The 12,863-nt window shown below is 43.3% G+C and overlaps 1 protein-coding gene across 6 annotated transcripts in view; it reads right to left on the bottom strand.

The window, feature by feature from the left end:
- The window catches only part of Tut7 (terminal uridylyl transferase 7), a 57,902-nt gene that overhangs the window by 27,848 nt on the left and 17,191 nt on the right, over positions 1–12,863 (bottom strand). For all 6 annotated transcript variants that reach the window (XM_021647781.2, XM_021647780.2, XM_060380549.1 and 3 more), the window contains exons 11-13: positions 6,006–6,158; positions 2,843–3,023; positions 501–1,576 (exon numbers count right to left, since the gene is read on the bottom strand). In XM_021647781.2, the coding sequence (XP_021503456.2) occupies positions 501–1,576; positions 2,843–3,023; positions 6,006–6,158 (1,410 nt within the window). The remainder of the gene's footprint in view (positions 1–500; positions 1,577–2,842; positions 3,024–6,005; positions 6,159–12,863) is intronic.

The following is a 12,863-nucleotide window of genomic DNA, read 5'->3' as shown; positions in this document are numbered from 1 at the left end:
GGGATATGTGAACCAAAACAAGAGTAAAATGTGAATCTTTGCTTAATAAAGGGTCTTGAAAAAATTATCTACACATATACCCTAGCTTAAAACTACTCCAAAAGGCCTGAGTGATGGAATATGCTTATGGTGATGATATGACAAAAGAGAAGGGGAAGGAGGGATGTGGATCAAGTGGTATAAAACTGCAGTGTGTTAGTCTACAATCGGGGAACTGCTGTTCTAGTACATAGAAACTGAAATCAGGGCTGACAAAAAGCTCAGCTGGTAAATAGCACTTGCCACTAAGCCTAGCAATCTGAGTTCAAGTCCTGAGACCCACAGGGTAAAAAGGAGAGAACTGATTTCCTGCAAGTTGGCCTCAGATTTCCACATACACGCAATGGCACATGTGCCTATTCCTCACAAGTGATAAACAGATAAATGTAATAAAGGAAAACCAGAAACAATACCCATCAGAATTAGAGTCCCCTAGATCTAAGTCCATCAGCAACCATTACCTTGCCTTTGGTGAAGGTCAGCTTTCTAAATTCATAGAAGAATTCAGACTGGTCCCCAGGTGAATTTTCCTCGGAAAAGCTTTCTTCTTTAAGACTTATCCTATTTAGGTCTATGAGCAGAGCCCCACCCATCTGTTCTCTACATTTTTCCAGATCTTCACCCTTAGCAGGCTCAGCCAAGTCGTCATCTTCAGAAAGGGCGTCCTCCTCACCTGATCCAGTGTACCTGCTGTCCACCTGATGTTCATTAGCAACCCCCTCCTCATCTTTTGTAAGGTTAATGCTGAGCCTGGGCTCCTCCTCCTCATCATCATAATCATCCTCATCATCAAAGTGCATGATTGCTGATGTCTGGCCCTGGACTAAAGGGGAAAAGTAATTCAGAGCTTCTTCCATTTCATCAGCACCTTCTGTGCTTTCTTCATTGACATCAGCCTTGTCATCCAAAGAGGCACAGCTGTCACACTCTTCTGCTTCAGGGTTCCGGAGCCCTACTAACTCCAGAGTGCTGTCTGCCTGGAGACCACAAAGGCTGCCACAGTTCTGAAGCTCTGCGTGCTTGCTTAAACCTTGATCATCAGTGCTCAAAGGATGCCTGATCTTCCTTCTGACTTTCTCATTGTCACTTCCTGTTTCTTGATGCTCTGCTGTGGCATCCTCATAAACCTCACAACTGACCTCCACCTGGATGCAGCCAGAGCTTTCCTGTTGGATCTGGATGTGCACACCTCCTGTGTCCTCCTTTGGTGGGCTTACCGACTTCTCAGTGGTATGTTTAAGAGTGAGTGGTTGTGCCCTGCAGGCACCTGAGGTTTGAGCACCAGGACCTTGAACCACAGCTGCATTTTCCAATTTATCAATATCTGTCACATGGAGCTCTGGGCCACAGTTTCTTGCTTCTTTATAAGCGTCTGAAACAGAGGTAACTGAGCTAGGAGGCTTTGCAAGGTTGGGTTTTGTAGCCTTGTGTGGAAGAGCGAAATATTTATATGTTGTCCTCAAACAATGAAGTATATACTCAAACACAGGTTGGTTATTCAGGGTCCTTGCCACATTTCTTTTAACAGAATAGGGGTCTGTAACAAAGAGAGAGAGAAAAGAAAGCCACCACTTCATACACTTCTATTTCATCATGCTTTAAGCTAGACTTTCACAGTAGTCACCTGGACTATGCCTTTGACATGCAGGAGTGAGGGCAGCAGTTTAAGATCTGGAAGCAATGCTTCTGAGTGGCCTGCTCTCTAAAGAGCACCCATGGGGACTGACACCCTTCCCTAGCTGCTCAGTGACTGGAGGCAGGAAAGATACTGTCAGTATGGCTCTCTGCCCTGGGGAACGCAGGGCTCTCCGGCAGGCTCTGTGCTGAGTGCTCTGCACCCCACGCAGCCAGCCCTGCAATGTGTCAAGCTTACCTCCACTCTTCCGCCCTGGGAGGCCCCATCACTGAAGTGGCTGGCCTGAGTTTCAGGGGCGAGAGGGAGGCACCAGGAGGAGACACCACTTCTCTCAATCTTTTCTCCTCCCCTAGAACTCCAGCAAGGTAGGCAATTGGCCAGAAGAGCTGAGCCAGAGAAACTGCAGGGGAGGGTTTAAAAGTGTGAGATTCCCCATGACTGCACACAGAATTTATGCAAAAAGAAAAAAAAAATCTTACGCAACATAACGCTTGAAAAAAAAATCAAGCAAAACCAAGATTTCCATGTAGGAGTTTTGCTGCTGTTCTTAAGTTAAAGGAGGAGAGCTAAGATTTCTAGAAGGTTCCAACCTCCGGACTTTGCAAAGCTGAGAAGAGCTCATCCTTTCAGTGACACCAACAGGGCCACCAGTGTCTGACAGTTGACTCTGCAAAGTGACAGCCTTCACTACAAAGTGTTTTTCTATGAGGAGGTTATTGCTTTCCGCTTTAAAAATAACTCTGTCCCCTCTACTGGAGTCAACCGACTTTAAGAACAGTGTTTTTCACAAGAAAAAGAACTTCACTCATCTTTGCAAAACTAAACCTCAAGAGGAATTCCTGACAGGGTAGAATTCCAAAACACAAAAGTGAGGACAGTAAAGAGAAAGGTGTAAGAACTTACAGCTCACAGATCAACTGTGAAAGCATCTAAGTTACTAAGCAACTTACAAAGCAGGGACTCAGGGGCCCATAACCAGTCACTTGACAATTTACACACTGCCTTAGGGGTAAGCCCTCGGTCCCTTACACCCAATGTACTGCATGCAGGACTCTAGTGTTTATTTTACCTTCAGACCAGGCCTACCTCTCGTAGGAACTGTAAAGAGACTGTGATAAAAATGGGCTGTTAGATTGACACCATGTAAGAGTAATTGAACACTATTACCTTCAATTGCGATGCGCTTTTTGGGCCAGTCCTTTGATTCCCGGGATATCAATTCTTTGACACGAATACTGATCACTAAATCAGCCAGATTAAATTCTAAAGCATAAAACCGCAGCAATTCCACCCAGAGTTGCCCGACTGTCACTGAAGGCTGGTGTTTTACATTAAATGCCAATGGCACCTAAGAATGACAAGGAATAGAGAGGTTAATTCAGATGCCAGTTCAGCCTAAGAAGTTAGAGATCAGTCAATCTAAATGAAAAAATCTGAAGACTGGAACACGAACTTGACAATCCATCTACATAATCTAACGTAGCTTCTACTGGTCAGAGGTAAACAACACTGCACTGCACCCTGGGATTCGAGCATGTTAACACTCAGCCATTATCCCAGGATTTTTCAGCACAGGAAGAGTCAGGACTGGTGTCATGTAGCCAGACGTCACAGCTAACTGTGAAGTCCTAGCAGATGGAGAGCCCCTGCGAAGGCTGCAGATGTGCTCAGGAAAACCTGAGTTGTCGCTGCTGCTGGCAGGCACTGTCACAGGTGTGGATATCCAGAGACAGCTATGGCTAAGGCAGGGAGGAGAGAGAGACTCAATTTCACTGCCCCAACACACTATACCTGCCAAGTGGCACTGAATTTTAAAGTCAAATAATACTTGATGTCAGAAATTGATACTAGTTTGTCGATCAGACTTTTGACAAGTTCAGACAATATACGTGACATACTCAAAGTACCTAGGACTTAAGAGAGAAGCGAACAGGGAAAAGGTCCCTTGGTGACCGCCAGCTCACAGCTCTTTGCTACCGTGCAGCTTAGTTCCTCCACTCTTGACTGGAAGCACAGGCAGGATAATGGCCAAGAGAACTGGCTGTGTGACAAGCTTAGTTTAAATCCACACTCTGCCAGGTCCTAGGTGTGAGGAGCTTGGTCACGGTCTATAACCTAAGACTTGGATTCCTCATCTGAAAAACGGGGATAACAGTACCCACCTCATAGGGCTGTTGGGAGGACTGAGTGAGATAGTGTCTGTAAAGTGCTTAGCACAGTGCCTGGCAGACAGTGTTCAAAAAATGGTCGCTATCATTATCTGCAGAGTAGGGATGATACACCTATAACACAGGACAGTGATGAGGATTAAATCAGAAGCAAGGGAAAGCAGCTGGCCGATGTGGTTGCTTTCTGTACTTTTTCTATCTTTTGAAGAAATGCAAACATCACTGAAACACAACGTCACACCTGTAAGATGCTTGTTCGAGGTAATTCAGTTCAACTCCTATGTGCTACAAGAAGGAACTGAAAGTCTGAGCACTTTTGTGACTCCTCAGTGCTCAGCAGGAAGAGGCAGGAAAGGTTAAGTACCGCAGCACTCGGAAGTTAAGTATGTTCTAGAGGGCGCTTAACCTCTCTAAATAACAATTTTAAAATAAAGCAGTAAATGGACACATAGGAATGACTTTTTCATCACATTATTCTCTGATTCACAATGAATAAAACAATCACATTTTAATACCACACTTCAAAATAAGCAGTGTGATACTTCACTAATTAGTAGATCTCAGGCACATGGATTCTGCCAGTCATGAACGTCACCCGGTGGGACTACAAGGCAGTGCTGAGGCTCCTGACTGGAACGGTCAATGTGTAGGCCCCACACACTCTAACTGACAACATAGGAAGCCTGACAATCTTGATGATTTCACCTCTTTATCCATAGGTATTTGCAGTCTTATGGAGGACTTTTAAGTCTCTCACTGAAATGCCTTCGAAACATCATGGCAGGGACCTTCAGAACCTTAAAATGCCACTGGCTCTGGTCGTCTTTCCCGTAGACACTTTCCAGCACAGTAAGAAGAGCAGTTAGTGTGGACCGAATGCTCAGCACATGAGTGGCACCTATTTAAATGCTCTGGGAATAATCATGTTAGGAGAGGACACCAAAACTATCTGTGGAGAGGAAGCTGGGCACAGGAAGATTAAGTGACCTGCCCAAGGACACACAGCTACAAGGTCAGAGTTGAGACACAAATATACGCACAATGTCTCAAGAGCCTGGACTGCTGCCCACAAGCAAACCCCACAGAAAACAGAATGGTGCTGTTTAGGGACAGTGGGGTCAGGGTGTCTCCCTGTCCTCTCCAGATCCAGGAAACTGGAGGCCACAGTTTACCATTGTCTCATTTGAGGCATGTGCAGAGGAGCGACATGACGTGTTAGTGTACACTGGGATTAGAGCCATGAGCCCCAGTCTCAGAAGAATTTTATGGCTACTAGTTATCTACATCAAAGAACTCTACTCAGTATCTGTAAAAGGACTCTACACATAGAGGAAGCCACACAAATAAATGGATTAGGGATGTCAATTTTCAACCTTTTCTGTCCTTTCTTCAAGAGGCTGCATGGAAAAGGAACTAGTCATGAGCTAGTCCATCAATCTGTGAGCTCCTTAAGAAATAAGGTCAGACAACCATATGACCTAGCTCTATACTCAAAAGTCAGTTTACTCTAGAGCAGCCTGCATACCAGATTTATCAATCCAGCGCTCATATCAGTCATGCTATGGAATCAGCCTAAGTATACTGATGAAAAAAATATGGTCTCTTTATGTAAAATGAAGTTTTATTTGTCCATAAAAAGGGAAGTTATGTTGCTTGCATGAAAACGTATAGAACTAGAGATTACCACATTAAAATGTCAGTCTCACAAAAAGATCATCCCGTATTTTGTGTCATATATAAAATGGAAGATCAAAATAAGATAGGATAGTAAAAAAGGGTTTATGAGGAATGGGTACAGGACAGGTGGACCAAGAAAGGGTAAAAAAGGAATGGACAAAGTCAAAGCATATTACAGTCACGCAGAGAAATGCTGTATGAAATGAGAAACATTCCTTTGTACAATTAACTTATACTACATCTTAAAAACAGTTAAGGTAAGGCAGGTATGGTAGCTCATGCCCACAATCCCAGGTCTTCCAGAGGATGGTTCCAGACCACTGTGGGCTAGTAAGCTCCAGGGTGGCCCTGGGAAACAAAGCAAACCAACATAAACCAGAGGGTAATGAAGATAAAGACAAGAAGACAGATCGAATGGATAAATGCCACAAGGAAGACAAAAGGAAAAAAAAATCATTGGTATGACTAGAAAGGAGAAAACAGACCTGTCCCTTCTTTGCTGGAGTCTCTTTAGGTGCCTCCTCTTTTGCCGTGCTGATGTCCCCCGTGACATTATCAGTGTACTCCCAGACCACAAAGTCTTTCTCAATGCCTTTAAGGCTGAAATTTCCTAATTTATTTAATGAGAAGTCTTCAATCTAGAAAAAAAATCAGACATACCTTATTATAACAAAGTATGAACAATTAAGTGACAATCAGAGAGTATTAAAGTGTTGGTAGGAGCTAAGAGGCGATGGTACACGCCTTAAATCCCAGTATTTGCGAGGCAGGTGGATCTCTGTGAGTTTGAGGCCAGCCTGGTCTACAGAGAAAGTTCCAGGACAGTCAGAGCTACAAAAAAAAAAAAAAACAAAAAACCAAAAAAACAAAAAACAAAAAACAAAAAAAACAAAACCAACTAAAAACCAAAAACCAACCAACCAACCAACCAACCAAACAAACAAACAAAAAACCGAAAAAACAAAAAAATTTTTTTTAGTCTCAAGAAACCAAAAAGAAAAAAAAAGTGTTGGTAGGAATAAACACAACACATGCTATAGTTCACTGAAGATATGAAAGAGAAGATGGCAAGAAGTGGCGAAAGCACTTGCTGTGTAGGCCTGATGACCTGAGTGCAACCCAAGGTGCAATCAAGTGGACTCCTGAAAGCTGTTCTCTGACCTCCACGCATGTGCTGTAACATGTGCATTTGGCCATACACAATAATGAATAAAAGGACAGTAAGCTGGCTCACCAGTCACCTTTGAGATTGGTAATTAAAATCTATTTTTACGGTAAAAGGCAGAGTTCTGATTTGCAAAAACTATGGTGACTTTGCAAAGTAAAATTTCAGTATTCTGCAGTGAAGCTTAGCTCTAGAGTACTTGCCTGACATGTCTGAGACCCTTCACAAAACTGGAAACACACACACACACACACACACACACACACACACACACACGCCCCCCCAAAACCAAACACTAAAGGAAAGCAATAGCTTACTAAGCATCTGAAGTTGTTGGTTCTAGAGACCTGAGTGGCATGTAAGCCTTGTGCCCTTGAGAGTCTGGGGTACCTCTCTAGGCCTCAGCATCCCGTGGAGTACCACTAGGGCTTCTTTGATAGTGTTGGGACTATGGTTTATCTGCTCATGGCACATAGTGTTTAGAAATGGTCAAAGGATGCCTATCAGCACTGTGAAGATACACAACTGTCATCTAGACTGTCACAACTGTCACAACTCAGCTTTTCAGGGGGGAGTTGGGGTGTACATCATAATCCCAGCTTCTCAGGAGGAGGAAGCAGAAGGCTGAAAAATTCAAGGAAAGTCTGCCCCACTTGGCAAGACTGTCTCAAAGTAAAGCAGGGCTGGAGAGATGGCTCAGGGGCTAAAAGCACTGGCTTCTTCCATAGGATGTGGGTGGGTTTGAGTCCCAGCATCCACACGATTGCTCATAAACATCTCTAACTCCAGTTCCAGGGCATCTGATGCTGATGGCCTCTAGATTCAGCTGCATTCATATACATATACCCTAACACGCACAAACACATAATTAAAAATAATCTAACACACACACACACACAGAGCAGAGGTTAGGGGACGGCTAACGATGTAGCTCTGTGGTAGAGAATCTGTGTACACATTTGAAACCCTTAGTCTAATGCCTAGAATCACTACCCCACAAAACATTAGATACCATAAATTCTTATTAGGTATATGCTTTACATTATGAGTGAAGACATCAGTGCCTTGCAGAAGCAAAGGTTTAGGGAGCCAAGCTTTGAGTAGCACTATACAGAGCTAGACAGTCCTCTTCCCACATGACAGGGCTCCAGCCTTAGTGCCTTGGCTACATTCTCTGTTGCTGTATGAAGCAACATGAGGGACAAAGCGTTTATTTTAGCTCACAGTCCACTCCGACAGGGAAGTGAAGGCAGCTTTCTCCTTTAACCCACCTCAGTGTGATGAAGATAACCTCAAAACCATGCCCAGTGTCTCCCAGGTGATTCTAGACTCTGACACGTAGACAACAAATCCATTATACATAACTCAACAAGTTAATGAACATACTGAGTTGTGGAACAGGCTCCCAAAGGTACATGTACAGGAAGTGGTCATAAATGAGTGGCTTAGCTGACAGCAGCCCTCCTGAAGCGTAGGTGCTCATGGCTCCAGGCCAGTCTTTCCCAGGGCCATCCTAACTCCCACTATTCCCAGTGCACACAGGCAGCGTGCCTTTTATCCAAATGCTTTCCTATCATCTCCCTTCTCCTTTTCTCAAGCACCACAGCTTGGTGTGTATGCGACCTCTCCTTGGTTGGGTTACACATTTAGAGCATGCATTTCGCTTGGTTCGTTGTTCTAACCCAGCAAGCATAATGGCTAGAGAGGACAGTGTTCCCCAACAATTCTCTCAAAGATACTTTGGAAGATAGGGAGCAATACTGTCTCTTTGTTAGATGCATGTATTTAGTGTTCTTGAAGTCTGTATTTCTGACTGTGATTTTTCTTCTTTTTTGTGGGACCAGGAAAGGGCTCTACCTCAGTCCTTAATGATTTTTGAATGATAAAAATTTTAGAACTTAAAAAAGTTTAATTTTAAAACCTGATATACCTTATAATTTTAGCTTTCTAAGAAACCTTTGCTATGAATATGAAGACTTCACTTCTGAGAATTCCAGTTTTGGCTTTCACATGTAGGTCTCTGACCCATTCTGAGTTCATCTGGTTATAAAGGAAAAAGCAAACATATTTGGTTTTTCCTAGCATTTCTTAAAAAGATGTCTCTTTTCCTCAAAATTTTGCTTAGACACCATCAAAACTAACTGACCACATGACAATACTGAGCGCACAAATACACAGTTTTTACTCTGTGTGTGTGCATGTGTGCACACATGTACACATACTTTATGAAACAAGGTCTCACTATGTAGCCAGACCTTATTTTGTAGCCCAGGTTGTCACTGAACTTGTAATTCTATTGCCTGTACCTTCACAGGAGCAGGCTTGTAGGTCTGTGCCAATCCACCTGGCTGCCTATGATAAGACCCTCGCCTGGGCTGGAGAAATGGCTCAGAGGCTAAGAACACTGTCTGTTCTTCCAAAGGTCCTGAGTTCAGTTCCCAGCAACCACATGGCAGCTCACAAACATCTGGTGAGATCTGATGCAGGCATACATGCAGGCAGAACACTGTATACATAATTAAAAAAAAAAAAGAGTCTCTCAGCAATGCCCTCTAGCACTCAACTGGAAAGTGTGCATGTCTTCCATTACAATTACCCTTCCCAAGTGCTATTAATGGATCTGTTATTGTTGTTTTGAGATAAGGCCTTGCCGTACATCAAGATGTTACCCAAATGAATAGAAGCTCAAGATCCTGGTGCCTCAGAATGAGGGCCTGCATTGCAGGCATACTGCACAAGTGGCTTAATGACATTTCTGAAACGTAATTTTCCAATTATGTGATACTATCATGTGAAAGTACAACTAATTTTCTGTATCTTATGGTCTTATTAATTCTAGGAATTTTTCTATTGAAAAAAAATTGTGTCACGTGCATGCAAATATTTGCTTCTTCAACTCTTATTTCCTTACTGTAATGACCAGGATTTTCTAAAAATGCTGAATATTAATGTTGCAGGTTGGGGGTCACTCTCTGTTTCTCCTGGCATAGTAGAAATACCCAGTAATGTACCACTAACAAAAAGGCTTCTGTATCTGCAGGGTGGCCTGGCCAATAGGCCAATGCCTTGTGTGATACTCAAAGCCAAAGACAACTTTGATAGCATGGGAGATACATCATGCACCCATCTTTACTCATTTCTCAAAACTCTGAGGTAGGTAGGCGTGAAGAAAGGAGAACTTGAATTTCCATCACCCGAGAGAAGTTGTAAATGAGAAGCCTTTCATGTGGGCTAAAAGAATCCCTTAAGGTGTGTCATAGTGTGGTGGTTTGAACATGTTCATAAGCTGTAGACATTTGAATATCTGATCCCCAGTTGGTAGAACTATTTGGGAATGATTAGGAAGTATGACCTTGTTGGAGGAAGTGTTTCATTGCCTTCTGCTTCTGGATCAAGATAGGAGCACTTAGCTGCTCCTTCAGTGCCTGCCTGCCTGCCTGCCTGCCTGCTGTCATGCTGCCTGCCATGATGCTGATGGACTCCTATCCCTCTAGAATTGTAAATCCCAAATAAACTCTTCCTTCTAGAAGCTGCCTTTGTCATGGTATGTCCTGACTAGTTTTATGTCAACTTGACATAAGCTAGAATAATTTTGGGAAGAGGGAACCTTAACTGAGAAAATGTTTCCTACCACCATATTGACCCCTGGTACATTTTCTTGATTGGTGATTGATGTAGGAAGGTCCAGCTCACTGGGGCAGAGCCATCCCTGGGAAAGTGGTCCTGGTACTATAAGGAAGCAGGCAGAGTAAGCCATGGAGAGCTAGCTAGTAAGTAGCACTTCTCCATGGCCTTTTCTCCTGTTCCTGCCTCCAGGTTCCTGCCCTTAGTTCCTGCAGTGATGGACTTATTAGCTATAAGGTAAAATAAACCCATTCCTCTTCAACTTACTTTTTGGTCATGAAATTTTATTGAAATAGAAACCGAGTCTTTCAGAGTCCCTCTGTGGTAGGCTCCTGTCCTATTTCCTGTTTTCTCCCTCTTTTGATGTCCATCCCATGTGCCTTTCTGAGTGAGGATTATCTTACCCAAGGTCCTCCTTCTTGCTTAGCTTCTTTAGGTGTACAGATTTTAGTATGTTTACCCTATATTACATGTTTAATATCCACTTATAAATGACTATATAACATGTGTGTCTTTCTACTTCTGGGATGGGTATTGAAGCAGATGCTGAGACTCATAGCCAAACTTTGGGCAGAATGTAGAGAATCTTATGAAAGTGGGAGATGAAAGACCTGGAGGGAACAGGAGCTCCACAAGGAGAACAACAGAACCAAAACATGTGGGCACAGGGGTCTGTTCTGAGACTGATACTCTAACCAAGGACCACACATGGAGACAATCTATAAAACCCCTGCACAGATGTAGCCCATAGCAGCTCAGTCTAATGGGTTCCCTAGTAAGGGGAACAGGGGCTGTCTCTGACATGAGCTCAGTGGCTGGCTCTTTGATCACCTCCTCCTGAGGGAGGAGCAGCCTTACTAGGCCATAGAGGAATACAATAAGCCAGTCCTGATGAGACCTGATAGGCTAGGGTCAGATGGAAGGGGAGGAGGACTGCTCCCATCAGTGGACTGGGGGAGGGGCATGGAAGATGAGGGAGGGTGAGATTGGGAGGGCATGAGGAGGGGGCTACACCTGTGATACAAAGTGAATAACTTGTAATTAATTAAAAAATAGAAACTGAAAGTAAGATATAGTATTTTATAACAGCAATAGATAAGCAGCTAATACAAAAGTCATGGTATCATAGCAGAAAACAAATTGGCTACCTGGGGAGGGGACCAGGGATAACACAGCCACTCTTTGTAGTCATTAATTTAATTGAAGGTGGCCTCCCAAAATTCTGTCAGCATGCTAATTTTTTAAGGTGTAATAGAGTTTACATTAATCCTAGGATATGTTGGTATCAGTGGTGGCTGGAGTTTCTTATGAGAAGGAAAAGCAGAACCTGGTCAGGTGCCTGCAGCCCACTGCATACCAGGACAGTTCCATGTTGAATAGTGATGCAGCTGCCAGCAATCAAGACTTGCTGGCAATCAGCACCTATGTCAGTTATGTATAACACCATGGGTGGTATTCCTCGGGAGGTGTTTTGCAGAGAGTGTCTCTCATTTGGTCGGACACCCACCAAATTAAGCTAGGTTGGCTGGGCAGATTGCTTCAAGGACCCAACCTGTGTTGGTTTAACCAGCACTGGAATTACAAATATACATCACAATGCCCATGTTTTTCCATGTGTTTTACGGAACTGACTTGGGTCCTCATGCTGTATCTCTACAGCATGCCCCCATCTCTCTCTCTCTGCTTGTAGCCACTCTGAGGTGAATAGGAGGAGCTAAGGGCTCCTACTGCAATGATGTACACACAGGGCTACTAAAGGCCAAAGCAACTGAGCAAGACAGCACAAAATGAAACCCAGACCAAAAAATAAAAAAATAAAAAAATGTAAAAAGACGCATGTTTCTGTAAGCTGATCTCTTGGGTATGCCACTGCGGCAACCAAAAGCCAACTAACACACAGGAACTTGCTCTTGGTCCAGGCTCCTTGGCTTTTTGTATATTGAGAACTTTTTTTTTTTTTAAAATTAGATTCATGACACTATAAATACTGTTTTATATTGTGAAAAATTTGGGGGCTTTATGCTCTAACAAATGTTGACTGTTTTGTCTATTTTACCAGGTAATTTGGTTTGCAAGTAGCAGACACCTTCATGAAATAACTTAAAGCCCCCCCATCTTTTTTTTTTGAGGAAGGGGTACTGCTATATAGTCCAGGCTATCCTTGAATTCACTATCCTCTTGCTTTCAGCCTCCAGACTGTTAGGATTACAGGTATGTACCATCACAAGTACCTTGGAGAAGGTCTTTTTTGCCTCAGTCCCTATTCAATGTGTGAACACAGGGATTCATTAGGCAAATGCTCAACATTTCAACTACATCCTCAGCCTCACCTTTTTATTTTTTCAAACTATCTTTTAAGACAGGATCTAGTTAAGTTGCCTATGGTAACTGGTTTTGAACATAAGCTTTGACCTTAAGGTCCTCCCGCCTCAGCCTCCTGCATAGCTGGGATAATAGGCCTTTCTCCCCAGGTCAGACAAAGTGTTCTATTGCTGATGACGATCACCATAAAGGTAACCCAAAATATCACGGAAGGAGTGTCTACAAAGCTCTG

The sequence above is a fragment of the Meriones unguiculatus genome, chromosome 3 (genome assembly GCF_030254825.1).
Source record: "Meriones unguiculatus strain TT.TT164.6M chromosome 3, Bangor_MerUng_6.1, whole genome shotgun sequence".
In the NCBI taxonomy this organism is placed as follows: domain Eukaryota; kingdom Metazoa; phylum Chordata; class Mammalia; order Rodentia; family Muridae; genus Meriones; species Meriones unguiculatus.
Note: the sequence above shows the minus strand (reverse complement) of the source record. Positions and strands in the feature narration are given on the sequence as shown.